Here is an 18060-nt window from a genome sequence, read left to right as displayed (position 1 = left end):
CAGCTCTGGTCATTTGGTGGTTACGCGGAGAGGGCAGTCTCCTTTCCCGGAGCCCCTTCCCGCCTGTGGCTTGTATGGCCGCGGGCGTGGCCAGGAGTCGGGACGCACCCATTTCCGGGTGCGCAGGCGCGGACGTCATGGTGGTAGTCGATTGGGAGGGAGGTGTGCTCAGGGGCAGACCTTGGTGATCGAGCGTAGATTGAGGGAGCTAGGGGTAAGTGCGTGCGCAGGCGCAAACGTCAAAGAGAGCGCCGAGCGGTCGATTGGGAGCGCGGCGCCGCGGGTCCCCCAGACCGGCAGAGCGAGCGCAGGTACCCCGGGCCGGGTGGGGCGAACTAGGAAGGGCCAGCTGAACCGGATGGGAAAAGGCCGCTGGGCTAGGTCCGTGCGCGTCGTCTTGTCGCACAGGGTACCCCTCGCGCCCAGGCACCTCGTTCCTCATCTTGGGGTAGTCTCTTTAGTCCCGGCCCCGCCCGGCGTTGCGAAGCCATTTCCCCGGGCTTGACGCCCCTGAGAGCGGCGTTCCCAACGGGCGGGAGCCCCGGGTGTGTCCCGCGGGTGCCGGTCCGTCCCGAGCCGCACGCGGACCCCGCGTGCACCCTCCGCATCCGGTCGGGCCTCGCCCCCACGGCCCGCCCCACTCGGGGCGCCTCATTGCTCGCTTGGACCCGGGGGCAGCCTGGGCGGCATCTACACAGTCAAATGTGGGCATTATCTAGAAACTCGCTTTTCGGTTCAGTGTCCGGCCTCTGAGATTTAGCTATATGTTCGTTTGTAGCTAGGGGACATTCGTTTTCGCGACAGAGTGGAATCCCACCGTAGAACTGCAGGCGCTTTCTTTCCTTTATTTCTCCACTCTTCAGTCCTCTCCGCCCGGGCACCCCCTCTTAGAAGCTTCGGACGGGTTGCTGAGTAGTCTCCCAGCTGCCACCCGCTGGACTTCTGTAATGCATCTGCCTTCCCTGACAAGATCCCTCCCTCGGAGACGTGCTCCTTAACCCTTTCCCTCTGGTCCCTCTGATCCCTGGGTACCCTAGGGCTCCAGCCTGGGCTGCTTTCTCTCTTCATTCCCTAGTTAATCGTCCCGTGTGTGACGCCACCTACCCCTAGTGTCAGGCGTCAGCGGTGCTAGCTAGCCTGGCCTCTCCTCTGGCCTGAACTGCCTCAGCACACCCTGGATGACGGTGGAGCCTCTGGAACCCCACACAACAGCGCCAGGGCGAGCGTTCCTGGGAGCCTGCTCCTTTTCCATCTCTTCCGATTCAGCTCACGTGACTGTCATTGGGCCAGAAATAGGGGACTTGTTCTTGATTCCTTTTCAACTAACATTCTGTTTCAAATACTTCTTCAGTGGGTTTGGTTTCACGTCCAAAGCATGGCTGAAACTGACTCTAGGCACTGCATCAACTACCTGAGTGGGCAGGACCCTCCCAGCCGCCTCAGGCTTTTGTTCTTTCTCAGCCCGCTTCCCCCCTGGGAGCCCCCAAGAGCTTATGTTTAATCTGTCAGTGAGTCCCGCTGCGTTAGTATAAAACTCAGTTCTGATGGCCAGAGCTGTGTACCTTGGTTCCACCTCCATCCTCATTCGGAAAGCTCTGTCCCCCGCTTGTCTATCCCTCTCACTGCATTCCTCTGAAAGGCCTTGTGTTATTTACGCTTTTCTCTCTGCCCAAATGCTCCTCCCCTGGTCTTCTGAAACTTGCCACCTTCTTATCTTCTGCCTTGCATCGTTCAGTGCGCCCCCACCCCTCGCCACTGGTCTCTCCCCTCCTGAGATGCTCCTCAGCACCCACTTTCTCCTGACAGTCTCTAGGGCAGAACTGGTGTTCTCACCACAGCACATAACACCTTGTGTGTTCATCACTATGATGTAGGCAGGCCAGGTCCAGGGACTCAGAGGGGGTCCCTGCTGGACCAGCCAAGAGGGACCTTACCTTCACACAGGTTAGAAATCAAATGTGAGCCTGAAGGAAGTGAGAACAGAGTCTATTGAATAGCATAACTGACAGAGCATAGCAGAGGGAGCATCTGGGAAATTCGGAAAGCAAAGAATAGTGAGTCTCTGATTGGGGTCAGGAGTTTTTATTGAGGGTTATGTCCTCTCAGGCATCCAGACATTGGTCAGGACAAAGACATATCCTGGGGGTCTTGACATCAAGGTGTCTAAAGTCCCATGTCAATGGCCTGGAATATGCACAGGACAGCCTTGCCCAGTCACTCTTCAGATGTTATCTACTGTGCTGACTCCAAAGAAATGATTAACTTCTTGACCTTTACAAGGTAGACATACTTCGTTTGTGCTATAAGGCATGTGCAAGGCAGGGGTACAGGTGCTAGCAGGAATAAAAGCAGAAAAGGAAGCAAAAAAGCAGATATTCATGGAGTTCTTCAGTTTCCCTATCTCCGCTATCTCTTGTCTGACTCTGACTCTGCTGAGGGCAGGGAAGCTCTTCATGAGGTCCAGCACATGAGACCCAGGGGTGTTAGGGGTCACCTTTGATTTGGCATTGGCTCTACTCCCCAGGTCTCTGCTGTGGCCACCTGAGCCCTACAAGATGTTTCACGGGATCCCAGCCACTCCAGGCATGGGAGGTGAGTGTGGCCCAATCTGGACCCAGGGACCCAGAGGGTCCAGGCTTTCAGGCCCTGCTGCAGAGGCCAAGGGTTGGGGGGGGGGGGGGGGGGAGCTATAAGTGTCTCCCCTATACAAGCCTCAGTGGGCAGCTAGGGACTGGTGCAGTTTATCACCAGGGGGCCCAGAGATGACCTCCAGGTGGGACCCACTTGGCACAAAGATAAGAGCTTTAGTGTGGCTGGAATCTCAGGGGGTCCTGGGTATCCTGGAGTCAAGCCAGGGGAAAGGTCACAAAGCATGTGACAAACATCATTTGTGCCGTGTCCCTGCACCGTAAGCAAGGTGTGGTGACCCTGCTATAGAGTGAGGTAACTGAGGAGCAGCGGTGGAGTGAGGAGCCAGGCCTGGCATGTGTCTCCCTGGCTCCAGAGGAGTGTCGTGTGCTCAGGTCCCCCACCCCGCGACAAGATGGTGGGGTGCTGGGAGTAGAATTCTATCTTCCAGTTCCCTCTGGGCTCTTTGGGATGTTTCACAGGGTGAGGCCTTGGGTGGGCTAATGAAATGGGGCTGGGATTAGGGCCAGTGGACAAGCCCCCTGGGGTTGCCTTTGCGGCCAGCTTGCTAGCCCTCTGCTCTGTTGCAGCCCCTGGAAACAAGCCGGAGTTATATGAGGTGAGTGGCAGATGTCCACCTGGCCAGCATTGGCCAGCACCTGTGTGAGCCTCACCTAGACCCCGCAGCCACCCTGGTACCGTGGGCTGACACGCTGTCCTCTCTCCAATAGGAGGTGAAGCTGTACAAGAACGCCCGGGAACGGGAGAAGTGAGTCCCGCCCCTGGACTGCCCCCACCCAACACACACACACACACACACACACACACACACACACACACACACACACCATGTTCACCTGCCTCCCCTGAGTAACTTCCCCCAACCTCTGGACCACCCCCATTCTGGGGTCAGGCTGGCGAAACAGTTCCCAAGGAGCCTCTGCTGGGGCAGGGGGGGAGAGGCCGCTGAAATGCAGAGCTCTGCCACAGCTTCACCCTGGGAGGGCTAGTGCCCTCCCTGGGCTTTGGTAGCCGTGGCCTGATGGACACACTATCCTCAGATATGACAACATGGCGGAGCTGTTTGCGGTTGTGAAGACAATGCAGGCTCTGGAGAAGGCATACATCAAGGACTGCGTCACCCCCAATGAGTGAGAGCCCGCTGACCTTGCACCGGTGATAAGAGCCAGTCTGTGGAAGCTTGTTTCTGCCTTCCAGGGCATGGGTGCTCAGGAGGAAGCAAGAGCAGGCATCTGAGGCCTGAGCTGGGGATTCGTATGGATCCTGCCTCCTCCAGGCTGTGAGGGGGTCCACTCCTGTGGGAGCCACCCAGCACAAGGAGGCTGCCCCTGGGTGCTTGTGGCTTTGGCACCGTCTCAGCCAGGAAGTCCTAGTCGTGGTACAGAAGTGTCTCAGGAGGAGAGACCTGTCTACCACCTTGGTCGGGGGTTCCCCCTGTGCCCGAGGCTCTCCCTGGGCACAGATGTCCTCATTGACAAAAGGGCTGCAGAAGGCAAGCAGAAGGGTCAGGGAGATCAGCATGTGAGGCGCTGTTGGCCAGGCCTGGCACTTAGGAGATACACGGGGCCTTTGTTCAGCGAGATAGGCCTGCCTTGTAGGTCCACAAGCTGTCGATGTGGAGGTGTGGCCAGTGTATTCCAGAAGAGGGGGCTGGCCAGGCTTCTGCCTGGGTCTGGGCTCATCCCGTGTGGCAGCCAGCCATATTTGGGCCACTTCCCTCTTCTGCTTACTGTCCTCCTAAGGTCTTGTATTTAGACTCCAAGGGAAGCCTCAGCCTTCGTGGCCCATCTCTGATCTCTCTGAGAGCCGCCCTGTGTCTGGATGGGCCGAGAGAGAGAGGAGGTGTGGGCAGGGCTAGCCTGTACTGAGGGCAGCAGCCTGGCCCTCTCCCTAGGTACACTGCAGCCTGTTCTCGGCTCCTGGTCCAGTACAAAGCCGCCTTCCGGCAGGTTCAGGGCGCAGAAATCAGCTCCATTGATGAATTCTGCCGCAAGTTCCGTGTGAGTGAGCTGGCCCCTCCATTTCCCGGGGAACAGCAGGCGGGAGGTGTGGGTGCTGTTGGGGAGGGTCTGGCCACCTGCCCTGTGAGGCCCAGTACCCATGGTACCCGCCCTCCCTCAGCTGGACTGCCCACTCGCCATGGAGAGGATCAAAGAGGACCGTCCTATCACCATCAAAGATGACAAGGGCAACCTGAACCGCTGCATTGCAGACGTGGTCTCGGTGCGCTCCCGCGGCCTCGGGGAACTATGAGGGGCCAGGGGGGCTCCTGCGGCCTCGGGGGCCTACGAGAGGTCAGGGGGGCCAACGCTGCCTGCCGTGGCCACCGTGTACACAGGAGCCCGGGGCTCCCAGGGCGCAGCCCTCACACACACCGGGAGGGGGTCTTCATAGTTAGGAATGAGGGGTGGGCAGGACCTTCTCCCTGGGCAGCATCCAAGAGAGACCCCTGTGGGAGGCACCGAGGGTCAGTGCAGCCAGGGTTCCCATGCACCCACAGCTCCAGGAGGCCTAGCCAAAACCCTGTGGGCCAGGTGGCATAGAGGAGAGCTCATGGGCTATGGGAACAGGGGGGTCCAGCAGGGACCCAGTGACCAGATAGCCAAGGAGAGAGGCTGAGGAGGGAGACAACGGGCCAGACGGGCTGGGTGGGGGCTGACCTGGGCCTGGCCCCACAGAGGAACCAGGCCCGCGAGCTGCAAGGAGTCCCCCACCCTGAGCCCCTACGGCGGGTCTGTGGTACCTCACACACACACTTCTTCCCAGCTCTTCATCACAGTTATGGACAAACTGCGCCTGGAGATCCGTGCCATGGATGAGGTGCGGCTCCCGGAGGGGACAGAGGGATGGAGGGGTGGCTTGGAGAAGGGAGTGGCAGGGGCGGGGGTAGGAGAGGGTTCCTGGCAGAGGAAGCCGAGCGTCCTGTCCACAGATCCAGCCTGATCTGCGGGAGCTGATGGAGACCATGCACCGCATGAGCCACCTGCCCCCCGACTTCGAGGGCCGCCAGACCGTCAGCCAGTGGTGAGCATCCCTGCCCGAGACTTCCCTGCCCCGTCAAGGACCGAGAAGCCCCTCCCGTGCACACACCTCAGTGCTGTGCTCCCACAGGCTGCAGACCCTGAGCGGCATGTCGGCCTCTGATGAGCTAGATGACTCCCAGGTGCGCCAGATGCTCTTTGACCTGGAGTCGGCCTACAACGCCTTCAACCGCTTCCTGCATGCCTGAGGCCCCCTGTCCCGGGGTCTGGGGAGGAAGGCTCTCCGGTGGGCCCGGTGGAGGGGCTGCAGCTGTGCTCCACGCTCGACCCCTGGATGGTCTGCATGCGCCTTGCTGTTCATAGCAGCTCCTCCGTCTGTGTGTCCGTCCACCCCAGAGCTCTCTCCCTGCCCTCCCCACAATAAAGATGCTTTCTGATCCCCCATGCCTGCTGTGGCTGCCCTCCCCCAGCCGGGCCTGCCCTGCCTTTTTGTCTTCCCTCTGGGCCTCGGGTGGGATCCTGCCTCGCTGGAGCACAGAGGCTCTGAACGTGCGGCCCGTTCCTCAGGAAAGGGTCTGACGCCAGCTTCCCTGGGTGATTGGGAGCAGGGGCCAGGTAAGGCTTGAATCTGACCACAGAGGAGGCTGCCTTTCACATCCGCTTCCCCACCCTTCACCTGAGAGCTCTAAGCAGCTGGGGGGCCGGAGCACTGCTGTGCTGCCCCTGGTACCTCTCCCTGCCCTGGGGGACGGCACAGGCCAGCGCAGGGCCTTGTCCTTGTAGTGGTTCACCGGGGCCCCAGTAGATGACTCACGGGACAGACAGTTTGTCTTGCCCACCACAGAGGGTGTCCCTTGCTCGGGAGCAAGGTCAGGTGGGGGAAGCAACAGTCCTCGGGTGGGGACACGGGTGTTCACAGGCCGATGCTGGCTCAGTTACCAGTGTTTACTGCACCTGCTGCGAGGCCAGGGGCTGTCAACCCTGCAGAAGCCCTGGCCCCCGGCGTCACGGCCACCTCCTCACAGGCAGCTGGCAGCAAGCCACAGACCAAGGCTCTGGATTCCGGGGTGCATCGTGTCACGTTTTGGCAACTATGGCACTGGGATGAGGGACAGGCTAGAGCTTAATTGTAGCATTCCTTTTTCCTAGTAGTACTTCTGGATGTCTGTAGCATTAAAGGCAATTAAGTAAGGTGTGTAGTATTTTGGATGGTGATAAAGTCTGTGTGTGAACTGGCTGCCAGTTGGGGAGGTGCCATTTTGCACGGGGCAGGCGGTCAAGGATAGCAGAGTCGGCAAGGAAGAGAGGAGTAGAGAGCCATTTGGCAGAAGGGGGGCAGAGAGGCCAGGTGAGGACTTGGGATTGTACCTGGAGCCCTGGATGCCAGCAGGGGCCTCAGAGCGGAGGTGTGCCCCATGTCCTTTGGGTCTTAGTAGGGAAAGACAGCAGAGAGCGGCAACTGGCATGGGGGGCCTGGCCCGGTGGGGGTTGGGGGGGCAGAGAAGGGTCCTTCGGTTCTGGGTGTGGGCCGTGCTGTGTGTCACACCCACAGTGTTTGCTGCTGGGCTGGATGCGGTGTGCAGTGAACACCCAGGCCTTGCACTAGAACAGCTAGACGGAGGAGTTCCTGTGGACATGTGGACACCTGCACCCAGAGGGGCTCCGTGAGGGTGTGGCCAGAGCTGTTGGCACAGGCGGAATCTAATTGTGTCAGCTGGCCAAGGGCATCAGGTGGGTGGCTGGACATCAGAAGCTGGAGTTTCAGAATGAAGGAAGTGAACACGTTGAAGGCTTTTTAGCTCCATGGCAAAAACTCACTCTGATAGGTGCCAGGAACTGTACCCAAGAGGCCCTGGGACTGGTACTGTCACAGTTGGAGGTTGGGGATAGAAACACCACAAAGGAGCGGAAGAAGGGATGGCTGGGGCCAAGGAAACCCAGAGACGCCCTAGCCGCGGACAAGCAGCTGGGTCCAGGGCAGACTGAGATGGGGAAACTCGCCACTAAGAGGCCTGGGGAGCCCTTGGGGCCTTTGACAGGATTGGGGTGGGGGGGGGGCTTCAGGGGAGCCTGGGAGACACTGCCAGTGCCAGAGACCCCAGATCCTGATGTCGATGGCAGCTGAAGGGGCAACGGAGGTTGTTTTGGTCGATACAGTTTTTTCTTTTTATTGTAATTAAGCGCAACATAAAATTTGCCTTTTTTGGTAAAGATTTTATTTTTTTTTGTGGGGCTTGAGCTCCACAACCCTGGGGTCAAGAGCCACACGCTTTACCGACTGAGCCAGCCAGGCGCCCCGACCATTTTAAACGTTTTAAAGCTCAGCGGCATGAAGTACACCAAGAATGCTGTACAGCGATCACCACATCCAGACAGAAACTGTCCTCAGTAAACACCAGCTCCCCGTTCCCCTTCCCCAGCCCCTGGCCGCCACCATCCTGCCTTCTGTCCCTAGATTTTGACTAGGTGCCTCCTACAAGTGGAGCCATACAGGGTTTATTTTTTTGCGATTGGCTTATTCATGTTGCACATGTGTCAAAAAATTTTTAAAGTGCTATCCCCAGTGTGGAGCTTGAATTCACGACACTGAGATCAAGAGTCACAGGCTGTACCAACTGAGCCTGCCAGGTGCCCCTAAGTTTCCTTCCTTTTTAAGGCTGAGGTCGCCCTCCCCCCACCCCCCATTCATGCTGGATGGCACCACAGTGTGATATCCCAGGGTCCTAAGGAGGGGCTGGGGCAGAGGAGATCGGAAGAGCTTGCCAGGGTTCCCCTTATATTACATAGACAGTATTTCATTCATCCATCCATCCTTCAGTGGACACCTGGGTTGTTTCTGTGTTTTGGAGGTTGAACTAGTGCTGCTATGGACACAGGTGCGTTTGAAGACAGGAGGGACTGCAGTGTGCGTGTTGGATGATGGGATGGTGTAGGAAGGGCCCAGGGACACAAGAGAGGGTGCAGCACCCAGAGGGTGACCCCAGCACCAGGGAGGGGGCAGGCAGATGTGCAGGGGCACTGGTGATGCCTTCTGCGGCCTCTCTGGGCTGGGATGGAGGGCATCTGCTGGGAGAGGTGGAGGGTGCATGAAGCAAAGGAATATGGGCCAGCATGAAGTTCCTGAGGTCAAAGGGGCTGCCCCAGGGAGTGCAAGCCACAAGCCTCAGTGGCTCAGGCAATTCTGCCACCAGCCCAGGGACCTGGGAAGGCCAGCCTAGAAGGCTGGTCTGAGATCTTTGCCCAGAAGTAATAGACCCTTACTTCTATTATTCTATTACTTCTAGTAACAGACCCACCCACCAGTGGGTGGCCTGAGGCAGCAGCCAGTTCCCCAATTCCTGCTGCAGCCAGCCCCGTGGTCCTGGTGCAGTGGGGTAGGAAAAAGGCCAGTTTGTGCCTACAGTCTTCAGAGTGCCTGAATCTCTCCAGCCTCCCTCCTTGCTGACTCAGGGTTCCAAGAATCATCCAAATCCCTGTCAGGCTCTTCCTATCTCCTCTGCCCCAGCCCCTTCTTAGGACCCAGGGGTATCACACTGGTGCCATCCAGCATGAATGTGTGGGGGTGTGGGGGCGACCTCAGGCCCAGGACTCTGCCCTCAGCATGATGCCCTGCCCTGGGCCCACGGGACTGTGGGGACAGAGTCCCTTGGGCCTTGGCTCCCAGCTGCCCCAGGGCTTCACCTCTTCCATCCCAACCACACCTCACAGGGCTCAGGGTCAGTGGCCAGCTGAACCAGGTGGGGAAGGGGACGCCCACACACTCCCTCCAGGAAGCAAAAAAAAAAAAAAAAACCCACAAAGGCTGCCCTGAGACCTGGCCAGGGGTGCCAGCCGGCTCCCTGGGGCCTGCCCCTCCCCTGCCAACCAGGCAGAGATAAGCCAAGAGGTTCAAAGGCCAGAGACGGAGCCAACAGGGAGGGGCGGGTGCAGAGCTGGCAGTCACAGCCCTCCCTGGAGCCCCTGGGCCTGGAGCTTGGGATCCTGCCCCACTTCCTCCTGCCAGGAAAGCCCAAGAGACCTCTGCCAGGAGGCAGCAAGCAGGAGGCCCAGTGGGCTCCCCTTGCGTCCTGTGGGGATTTGGCCATTTCCTCAGGCATTTTCCCCAGAGTTGGGGAAGGGGAGGACGACTCCCCAACGCATGGGAGAAGAGGGCCCCACCCCCCCACCCCCAACTGGGACCTAAGGCTGAGGGTGGGGTGAGGGTGTCTAAGCTGCCTGAACCAAGGAAGCCAAGCAGGGAAGGGGCTGGGAGGGGAGTGGGGCAGGGGTGTGTTCAGGCCTCTCAGGTGGAATGTTGGGGACCTCTGGCCCAGGCCCCCCTTGTTGGCGGCAGACCTTAGAGAGAGGGTTACCCCTCGGGCATAGAAAACGCAGCCCTGCCCCACAGTTCTGCAGAGCCACAGACAAGCTAGCAGACGCCCAGGCTGTCCTTGCAGAGGAAGGGGCCCAGCTCTTGCCCCCCACGGGCAGTGGCTCCAACCTCGGGGAGGACCTGTGGCTGGAATGGTTAACCTGAGGTGCCTCAGTCAGCCAATCACAGAGCCCTGCAGGAAAAATACCTGGGAGAGGTCCTCACGCGTTCGGGCGGGTCAGAGCCCAGCCCCAGTCCGGCCCTAGGCGACCCGAGAGCCCCAGCCAGCCCTGGCGTCAGCGGCCTCCCCAGAGCACAGAGTGCACAGGGGCCTCAGCATGACCATGACAGTCCTGGTTCGACTCCAGCTGGGGCTGCTGCTGTCTGTGCTGATGGTGACCATGGTGGCAGCTCAGCCTACCCGCCTGCTGACCTTGCTGTCCTCGGGCCAGGGTGTTCTGGACCGTGTGGTGCTGGGCAGCCTGTTAAATACACTGGCGGACCGTGTGCACTGCGCCGACGGGCCGTGTGGAAAGGTAATTGCCGCACCCGATGGGTCCCCCAGCCCAGGCCCGCTCCGCCCCAGGGCTGGAAGCAAAGGGCCTGGGCAAACTCCAGGAGGCGGGCCGAGGCGAGGCCGGGTGGCCAAGCACCCAGGCCCTGCCTGCAGGCCAGCGCCCACCTTCCTCTGCTCTGAGTTCAGACAGGCCTGTGCTCCCAGGATCGGGGGCTGTGACGGATACATATAGCTCCAGGATCCCAGGGCCGCCTCCTCCGTCAGTCCCCAGGCCATCAAACTGGCAGTGGTTCCGGGAAGAAGCCACCCTGGGATGGGTGGACCACTGCCCCGAGCCCTTTTGTGTGTGTGTGTGTGTGTGTGTGTGTGTGTAATCGAGAGGGTGGTGACGGTGGGAGTGTGTGAAAGAGTGATGATGGAGGGGTGGGTGGGAGAGGGGGAGGGCGAGACCAGTGTGTATGGGCCCCACAGGGAAGCAGGCAGCTTCCTAACCATAGGCACCTGTCTCTGCCCATAGTGCCTCTCTGTGGATGATGCCCTGGCCCTGGGCAGGCCTGAGAAGCCAGGGCTCCCCGGGGGGGCAGTCCTGGAGCACAGACACATCGCCCGCTTCAGTGCCGCCGCTGCCCTCTACCTCAGTGACCCCAAGGGCACATGTGCAGATGTCCAGGCTGGCCGCTGGGCCACCCGTGCTGACCATCTCTTGGCCCTGTTGGAGGGCCCCAAGGCCCTGACCCCAGGCCTGAGCAGGTTGCTGCAAAGGATTCAGGCCCAGGCTGCTGGCTGGCCTGCTGCAGAGAAGGTGAGGGCCTGGGTAGGTGGGGCAGAGGGACTAGATGGGGAAGACCTAAGGGGATCCATGGAGAAAGGAGACCACTTAGGGGGTTGGGCCTGGCTGCAGTGGGCAGAACATCCCACAAAGCCTTCCTGGACACCTGGGGGAGTCTGGGGACCTACTTGGGAGGCTCAGGGATCACAAATGGATGTCCGATACCACTCAGGACAGGGACCTGGGGAGCCCCCGGGGCCCTCATCAGACAGGGGCTGAGAAGAATCCTGGGCCCATAGGGAGGGCCCTCGGGGAGGGGTCAGACCCAGCACAGGCCGTAGGCTGGCAGGGTTAGGTGGTGGTGCTCTGAGAAGCCTGATCTGGCACCATGTTAGGGCGGGTCTCGGGGTCGGTGGCATGCAAGGGCACTAGGGTTGATGGTAGAGCTGGAGGCCAGGAAGGCCACCCTGCAGGCAAGGCTGAGCCCTGACCCCTCCCCCAGGCCTGTGTGGACCTGCCCCAGCTGCTGGAGGAGGCAGCAGGGGCAGGAGCTCCCAGCAACCCTGGCCTGGTCCTGGCCGCCCTGTTGGACCATGTCAGCAGTGGGTCCTGTCTCCATGCCCTGCCGACCCCCCAGTACTTTGTAGACTTTGTGTTCCGGCAGCACAGTGGCGAGAATCCCAACATCACACTGGCTGGTGAGGCTGTGGCGGGGCCAGAGAGTTGGGAGTACCCTGAGTCCCCGACCTCCATGTCCTTGGGGAGGGCAGGCCTGGAGCCCATACACACTTTGTGATTCTGTCCCCCCTGCCAGAGCTGGAGGCCTTGATGCAGCGCCTGGGGGTAGGGAGAGTGGCGGAGACACACAGTGACCACAGCGACCATGGTCATCTGGGAAAGGGGGCCAACCACCAGGGCCCTGTGCCCCCTGCCACCCCTAACGGCAGCTCCAGCATGTGGGACACAGTGAGCAGCCCATGCACCACCGTCCTGGGGAGAGGTGGGGGCTCGTGGGTCTGCTCAGGTCCCTGACCCCCTTTCCTGCCACCCCTCAGGTATGCCTGAGTGCCAGTGAAGTGATGGCCGTGTACGGGCTGTCTGAGCAGGCGGGGGTGACTCCAGAGCTCTGGGCCCAACTGAGCCCGGCCCTGCTCCAGCAGCAACTAAGTGGGGCCTGCAGCCCCCAGTCCAGTCCCCCCACTCAGGACCAGCTCAGTCAGGCAGAAAGTGAGTGCCTGCCTCCCCAGTTGTGCCTGCTTGCCGTACCCATCGGTGCTGGGTGCTGGTGCCACAGAGGTGGGGCCTCACAGGGAGGAGGAAGTGGCCGCTGGGGTCATAGGGAAGTGTGGGGGCCTAGATGGGTAGAGGATGGGGCTTCAAGGGTTAGCGTAAGCAGAGGAATGGCCGGAGCCTGACCACCTGCATCCCTGGTGAGCCGGCTCCCTGGGCCCTGCTTGGACACCCTCCCCTGGGAAGCAAGAAAGGCTCTCATCTCAGCCCTGTGGCCCCCGCTCCCTCTCCAGGATATCTATATGGCTCCCTAGCCACGCTGCTCATCTGCCTCTGTGCCATTTTCGGCCTCCTGCTTCTGACCTGTGCCACCTACAGTGCTGCCTCCCACTACATCATCCAGACCTTCCTGAGCATGGCTGTGGGTGCACTCACTGGGGATGCCATCCTTCACTTGACACCCAAGGTCAGCCCGCTGCCCCTCCCTCCCCAGACGGGAATTTCCCTGCCCAGTCCTTCGAGGCCCATCCTCCTGGAGCCCTTCCTGTCTCCCTGGCCTCTCCATCCTTGTCCCCAGGGGTGGGTGGGGTGGGGGAGGCCTTAAAGCCCCCTTCCCTCCCCAGGTGCTAGGGCTGCACACGCACAGCGGGGAGGGCCTTGGCCCACAGTCCACCTGGCGCCTTGTGGCCATGCTGGGTGGCCTCTACACCTTCTTCCTGTTTGAGAACCTCTTCAACCTCTTGCTGCCCCTGGACCCTGAGGTCAGGTGGGAGCTGGAGGTGGTGGGTGGATGGGGCGGAGTCATGGAGGCCCATTGGGCCCTGAGCCACTGTCCCCACAGGACTCAAAGGATGGGCCCTGCAGCCACAGCCACGGTGGCCACAGCCACGGAGTGTCCCTGCAGCTAGCACCCAGCGAGCTCCGGCCGCCTAAGCAGCCCCACGAAGGCTCTCGCGCAGACCTGGTGAGCTGGCCCTTCCCCAGTGTCTCCATCCCACATGGAATTTCCCCTGCAAGAACCCCTTTCTGCCTCTGCCCCCGCCCCCGCCCCCGCCCCGCCTCCACCCCAGCGCTTCTGTCCATGGCCTCCTCTGTTGCTGATCAGGAGACCCAGCCCCGCCACGCCCCTCCTCACCTCCCTGCCCAGGGGCTCATCCACACGGACCTACCCCCTCCAGGTGACAGAGGAGAGCCCGGAGCTGCTGAGCTCGGAGCCCCGGAGACTGAGCTCAGGTGAGCCCCGAGGGAAGCCCCAGAAGGATTAGGGGCTACGGATTTGTGCAGAGCGCCAGCGCGGGCCTGGGGAGCAGAGGTGGGGGCGCCGAGGTGGGGGACCAGGTCGGCGCCGACCCACGTCCACCACACCCGCAGAGCTGAGATTGCTGCCCTACGTGATCACGCTGGGCGACGCCTTGCACAACTTCGCCGACGGGCTCGCCGTGGGCGCCGCCTTCGCGTCCTCCTGGAAGACCGGGCTGGCCACCTCGCTGGCCGTGTTCTGCCACGAGGTGCCACACGAGCTAGGTGAGCAGCGCGAGGCAGGGCCTGGGGACCCGGCCGCTGGCCAGGGGCGGGACCTGCCCGGCTATGGGCGGGCCTCTCGGCCTGACCCCCGATCCGCCCACCCCAGGGGATTTCGCTGCCCTGCTGCACGCGGGGCTGTCAGTGCGCCGGGCTTTGCTGCTGAACTTGGCCTCAGCGCTGACTGCCTTCGTCGGCCTCTACGTGGCGCTCGCTGTCGACGTTGGAGAGGACAGTGAGGCCTGGATCCTGGCGGTGGCCACTGGCCTCTTCCTCTACGTGGCGCTCTGCGACATGGTCAGGACTGAGGGCGGGAGTCGGCTGCCCTGGGGGTGAGCCGAGCAGGGGCTCAGAGCTGGTCGCTCACCTGTGCCTACCTCCTCCTCAGCTTCCAGCCATGCTTCATGTGCGGGACCAGCGGCCCTGGCTCCTCTTCCTGCTGCACAACATGGGTCTGCTGGGCGGCTGGACCGTCCTGCTGCTGCTGTCGCTGTATGAGGACAACATCACCCTCTGATGCCCACCCCCCCTACTCTCGGGCCCTTGATGCTGGCTGCTGGCCCCCTGGGCTATCTCAGCTCCTTGGGTCTGCTAGCCAGTGTGGAACCTGTAGCTGGGTACCCAGAGAGCCCCAGGCCTTTGAGAGTCTCCCTCTCACATGACCCAGCATCCCTATTCAATAAAAATGTTCTTGCCCTTGGAGCCCAGCTGCTTTCCTTGCTGTTAGGGAAGTTTCTCCCACCAAGAAAGGCAGCGGGGCGGGGGGGGGGGGGGGCAGTACCTCTCTTTCCCCCTGGGGCTCCGATGGGGCACCAGGAGCCTGTGCTAAGGGATCTCCAGGCAGCCAGCCCCAGTCCTGCGTGGGGAAATGTGGGAGCCCTGTGTGGGGAGTGGACTCAGAAAAATTGGCCAGAGTCTGCAGGTAGCAGGGGGACCCGGTCTCCAATCAGGAATCAGACTTGTTTACTTCTCACAGAAGGGCCGAAACAAGCACCGTGCTCACAGAGACGAGGGTTTATCACTACTTGGAGGTAGTCGGACCCGCGTATGTGACAGCCCGTGGTCAGCGGGGCCCCAGCCCCTTCTGACTCTGCTGCGCTGTCCTCGGCCCAAGTGTCCATCCTCACAGACCCTTGTAGTCCCCCTAAGGTTGTAGCTCAGCCTATCACAAATTAGGTGCCTTAAAACAACAGAAATTTATTTTCTCACAGTTCTGGAGGCAGAAGTCTAAATTCAAGGTGTCCGTAAGCCGTGCTCCTTCTCAACTATTTTTTTGATGTTTATTTGTTTTGAGAGAGCATGAGTGAACACGTGGGGGTGGGGCAGAGAAAGAGAGAGAATCCCAAGCAGGCTCTGTACTATCAGCACAGAGCCCGACGCGGGGCTTGAACTCATGACCTCGGGTGAAATAAAGAGTCGGATGTTCAACCAGCTGAGCCTCCCAGGTGCCCCTGCTGCTCAACTCTCTAGAGACAATCTATCCCATGAGGCTGTCCTGGCTTCTGGCGGCCACGTGTGGTTTGGGTCTTGTAGCAGGCATAGCTCCAGTCTTCCTCCATCTTGTGACCTTCTCTGTTGTATCTCTTCTCTTCTGATGACACCAGTCCTACCGATTACCAGCGTGCCTACTCCAGTATGACCTCATCTGAACTAATTCCATCTGTCGATGATTCTATTTCCAAATAAAAGTCACATTTTGAAGTACCGAGGGTTAGGTTTCCAACAGATCTTTTTTGGGGATCACAATTCAATCCACAACACCCCTCACAGTCCAAAATGGCTGCCAGAGCTCTAGCCCTTAAATGCACTTTCCAGGTAGCAGAAAGGAGGTGGGAGGAAAGATCAAAAAGAGGAAGGGGTCCAGGGGACATCAGATTCGGCCTGCTGTTCACACACACAGACACAAAAGCGCGAGAGTGGAAGTCAGTCTTATGTTACGCTCCGTGGGTCCACCTGTGCTGGAGGGAGGTGGAGGCTGCATGCCAGTAATCTGTGGCAAAGCAGGCAGAAAAGGCCATATCTGAGAACTCCCGGGCCTGACCCCGGTAGACAGACGCTCCGGCCTCTCCAAGAGGTATTGATTCTCCAAGAGTCTTCACCAACAGCACAAAAGAGAAATGTGGGAACTACCACCTTCCTCCTAAACCTGGTCCACAACACGGAGATGGCCTCTTGGCACGGAAGGAAGGTGCAGCAAAACCACTGACTCCCAGCACAGCGCTGCCTCAGAGGAGCAAGAGCATGGCCTGTAGTGTCCACTAGCCCCAGGGCCCAGGCTCAGGGTCAGAGGGCAAGGCCAGGGCTTGTAGTGGCATTGCCCCCCCGCCAGCCTTGGACGATTCTTCAGCCCATCATGGTCCCTCCCCAGCAACTTCAAGCCCCAGATCTGCTGAGAGGCCCCTACCTTCATCTCTCATTGAGAAAGTACATCCACCAGGCAGGCTCACCTCTGTCTTCCCACTGCCAACCTTGCAACCTCCTGGTTCTGCTGCCCACCTTCTCCTCTCCTCTGACTGGGATGGAGCCTCATCCTATCCACTGCTGCCCTCCCCGGGACTGTGCTCCTTCAGGATCTCCAGCCCTCTCTGCACTGACCACCTCTCTCACAGATGAGTTCTTGTTCATTTGTTAGGGCATTTTCCAATGTGCCAAGCTCCAGTCCAAGGGTTCCGTGGGCCCTGATTTTTTCAGTCATCACAGACGTCCTATGATGTGGGCACCATGACTGTGCCCATCTGACAGAGATGCCAAAACTTAGTGTCCCGGCTACAGTTTTTCTTATGACCTTTAAAGGGGGTTTGGTGTGGCTCAGGGGTCACACGCCTGCCTGGGCATTCGAGTGACCCCTTTGTCCACTACAAAAGGGGTCAGCCTTGTTGCTGACACGAACAAGTGGGCAGATATGGGTGCAACATAAACCCATGTTTCTATGTCATTTTCTTGGGTGTAACTATACTTCCTTTTTTTTTTTTTTTACTCATTATAATTTTTATTCGAGAGAGAGAGAGAGAGAGCGCGAGCACACACAGGAGCACGGGAGAGGGGCTGGGGAGAATCCCAAGCAGGCTCCAGGCTCAGCGCGTAGCCGGACGTGGGGCTGGATCCCATGACTCTGATCATGCCCTGAGCTGAAATCAAGAGTCAACAGACTGAGCCACCCAGACGCCCCTTACTTGTTTTATTTCTTATTATTCCATTCCTAAGTCCCAGGTCTGTACAACGGTACCCAGGGCGAGTCCCTGCCAAGCGAGGAGACATCTCCGTTAGCTGTGCTTGGTCGTGGCTCCAGAGTCTTCCACGTGGGCAACTGTGCTGGGCCTGGGGAGGGAGCAGAGGACGGGAAGGGCGAAAATCGCTGCCCTGGGGCGAGCGCTCACGTTGTAGAGGGCGGACCGGCATACCTGCAGGGCCGGACCTCCTCGGGAGGCGGCAGGGACGCGGCCAGTCATCTCTCCGGGAAGCTTTCCCGATCCCCGGACTGCTCGGGCCGCCGCGGCCCTTGCCGAGAGCCTCACTGGGCGCATGTCTTCCCTCACGGCCTCCACACCGCGAGGCTCTCCTGGCCCACCCGGGCACCGCGTCTCGCCCACGCGGGCTTGGTGGGGGCAAGTCGCCTCTTCCTGCGGCCTAGACCCTCCTCGGTGACCCCACCCTGCGTCGGGGAGAGCGGCCCCCGGCCCAGCGGGCCCTGAGCCGCCGCACCCCCAGCCCCGTTTCCAACCCCGCCGCCGGCTTCTCCAGGGAGCCGAGCGCAGAGCGAGCTCGGGGTTTCGGGGCTCCGGACGCAGAGCCTCGGAGCAGAGCCGCGAGGCTGCCCTGCCACCCCCTAGCCACCGGGGGTCGCTGTCGCGCGCGCAGCCACTCTGCCGCCGCGGCGCTGCGCAGGCGCGGGAGCCCGGAACCCGGGCGCTCAGCTTCCGGGTCCGGCCGGGCCGCGTCCGCCGCGGTGCGGTTCCCCCACGAGCCGGCTCCAACTGCCAGGTGGGCGGGTGCGCCTGCTTGCACACGGCTTGGGAGGGGGCGCCGGGCCGGGACCGTGCGC

General features: G+C 60.6%; 3 protein-coding genes across 6 annotated transcripts in view; all 3 read left to right on the top strand.

Moving 5' to 3' along the window:
• The first annotated feature begins 183 nt into the window (after positions 1–183).
• On the top strand, positions 184–6821 carry VPS28 (VPS28 subunit of ESCRT-I). Of its 4 annotated transcripts, none has more exons than XM_040494771.1 (10): positions 184–311; positions 2525–2592; positions 3219–3247; positions 3360–3397; positions 3690–3779; positions 4544–4649; positions 4771–4872; positions 5416–5469; positions 5582–5673; positions 5761–5878. In XM_040494771.1, the coding sequence occupies exons 2-10, from the start codon at positions 2556–2558 to the stop codon at positions 5876–5878; spliced, it is 666 nt and encodes a 221-aa protein (XP_040350705.1). In that variant the 5' UTR covers positions 184–311; positions 2525–2555. The 4 variants fall into 4 exon arrangements, with proteins under 4 accessions (XP_040350705.1, XP_040350706.1, XP_040350703.1 ...); XM_040494769.1 differs by having other exon boundaries at positions 271–381; XM_040494772.1 differs by lacking the exon at positions 3690–3779 and having other exon boundaries at positions 266–381; positions 5761–6821.
• A 3279-nt stretch (positions 6822–10100) lies between these two features.
• SLC39A4 (solute carrier family 39 member 4) lies at positions 10101–14720 on the top strand. The gene is made up of 12 exons (XM_040494750.1): positions 10101–10517; positions 11016–11300; positions 11770–11965; positions 12082–12233; positions 12323–12494; positions 12791–12963; positions 13121–13258; positions 13339–13461; positions 13676–13730; positions 13869–14021; positions 14128–14315; positions 14407–14720. The coding sequence occupies exons 1-12, from the start codon at positions 10320–10322 to the stop codon at positions 14533–14535; spliced, it is 1962 nt and encodes a 653-aa protein (XP_040350684.1). The 5' UTR covers positions 10101–10319; the 3' UTR covers positions 14536–14720.
• Positions 14721–17917: 3197 nt separating this feature from the next.
• Positions 17918–18060, top strand: part of CPSF1 (cleavage and polyadenylation specific factor 1) — a 19443-nt gene continuing 19300 nt past the window's right edge. The window contains exon 1 of the mRNA XM_040494748.1: positions 17918–17999. The gene's annotated coding sequence lies outside the window, so the exon portion shown is untranslated. The remainder of the gene's footprint in view (positions 18000–18060) is intronic.

This window comes from Herpailurus yagouaroundi, unplaced genomic scaffold (assembly GCF_014898765.1).
Source record: "Herpailurus yagouaroundi ecotype Mexico unplaced genomic scaffold, PumYag 186, whole genome shotgun sequence".
Taxonomy (NCBI): Eukaryota; Metazoa; Chordata; class Mammalia; order Carnivora; family Felidae; genus Herpailurus; species Herpailurus yagouaroundi.
This window is presented reverse-complemented; position numbering and strand designations above follow the sequence as displayed.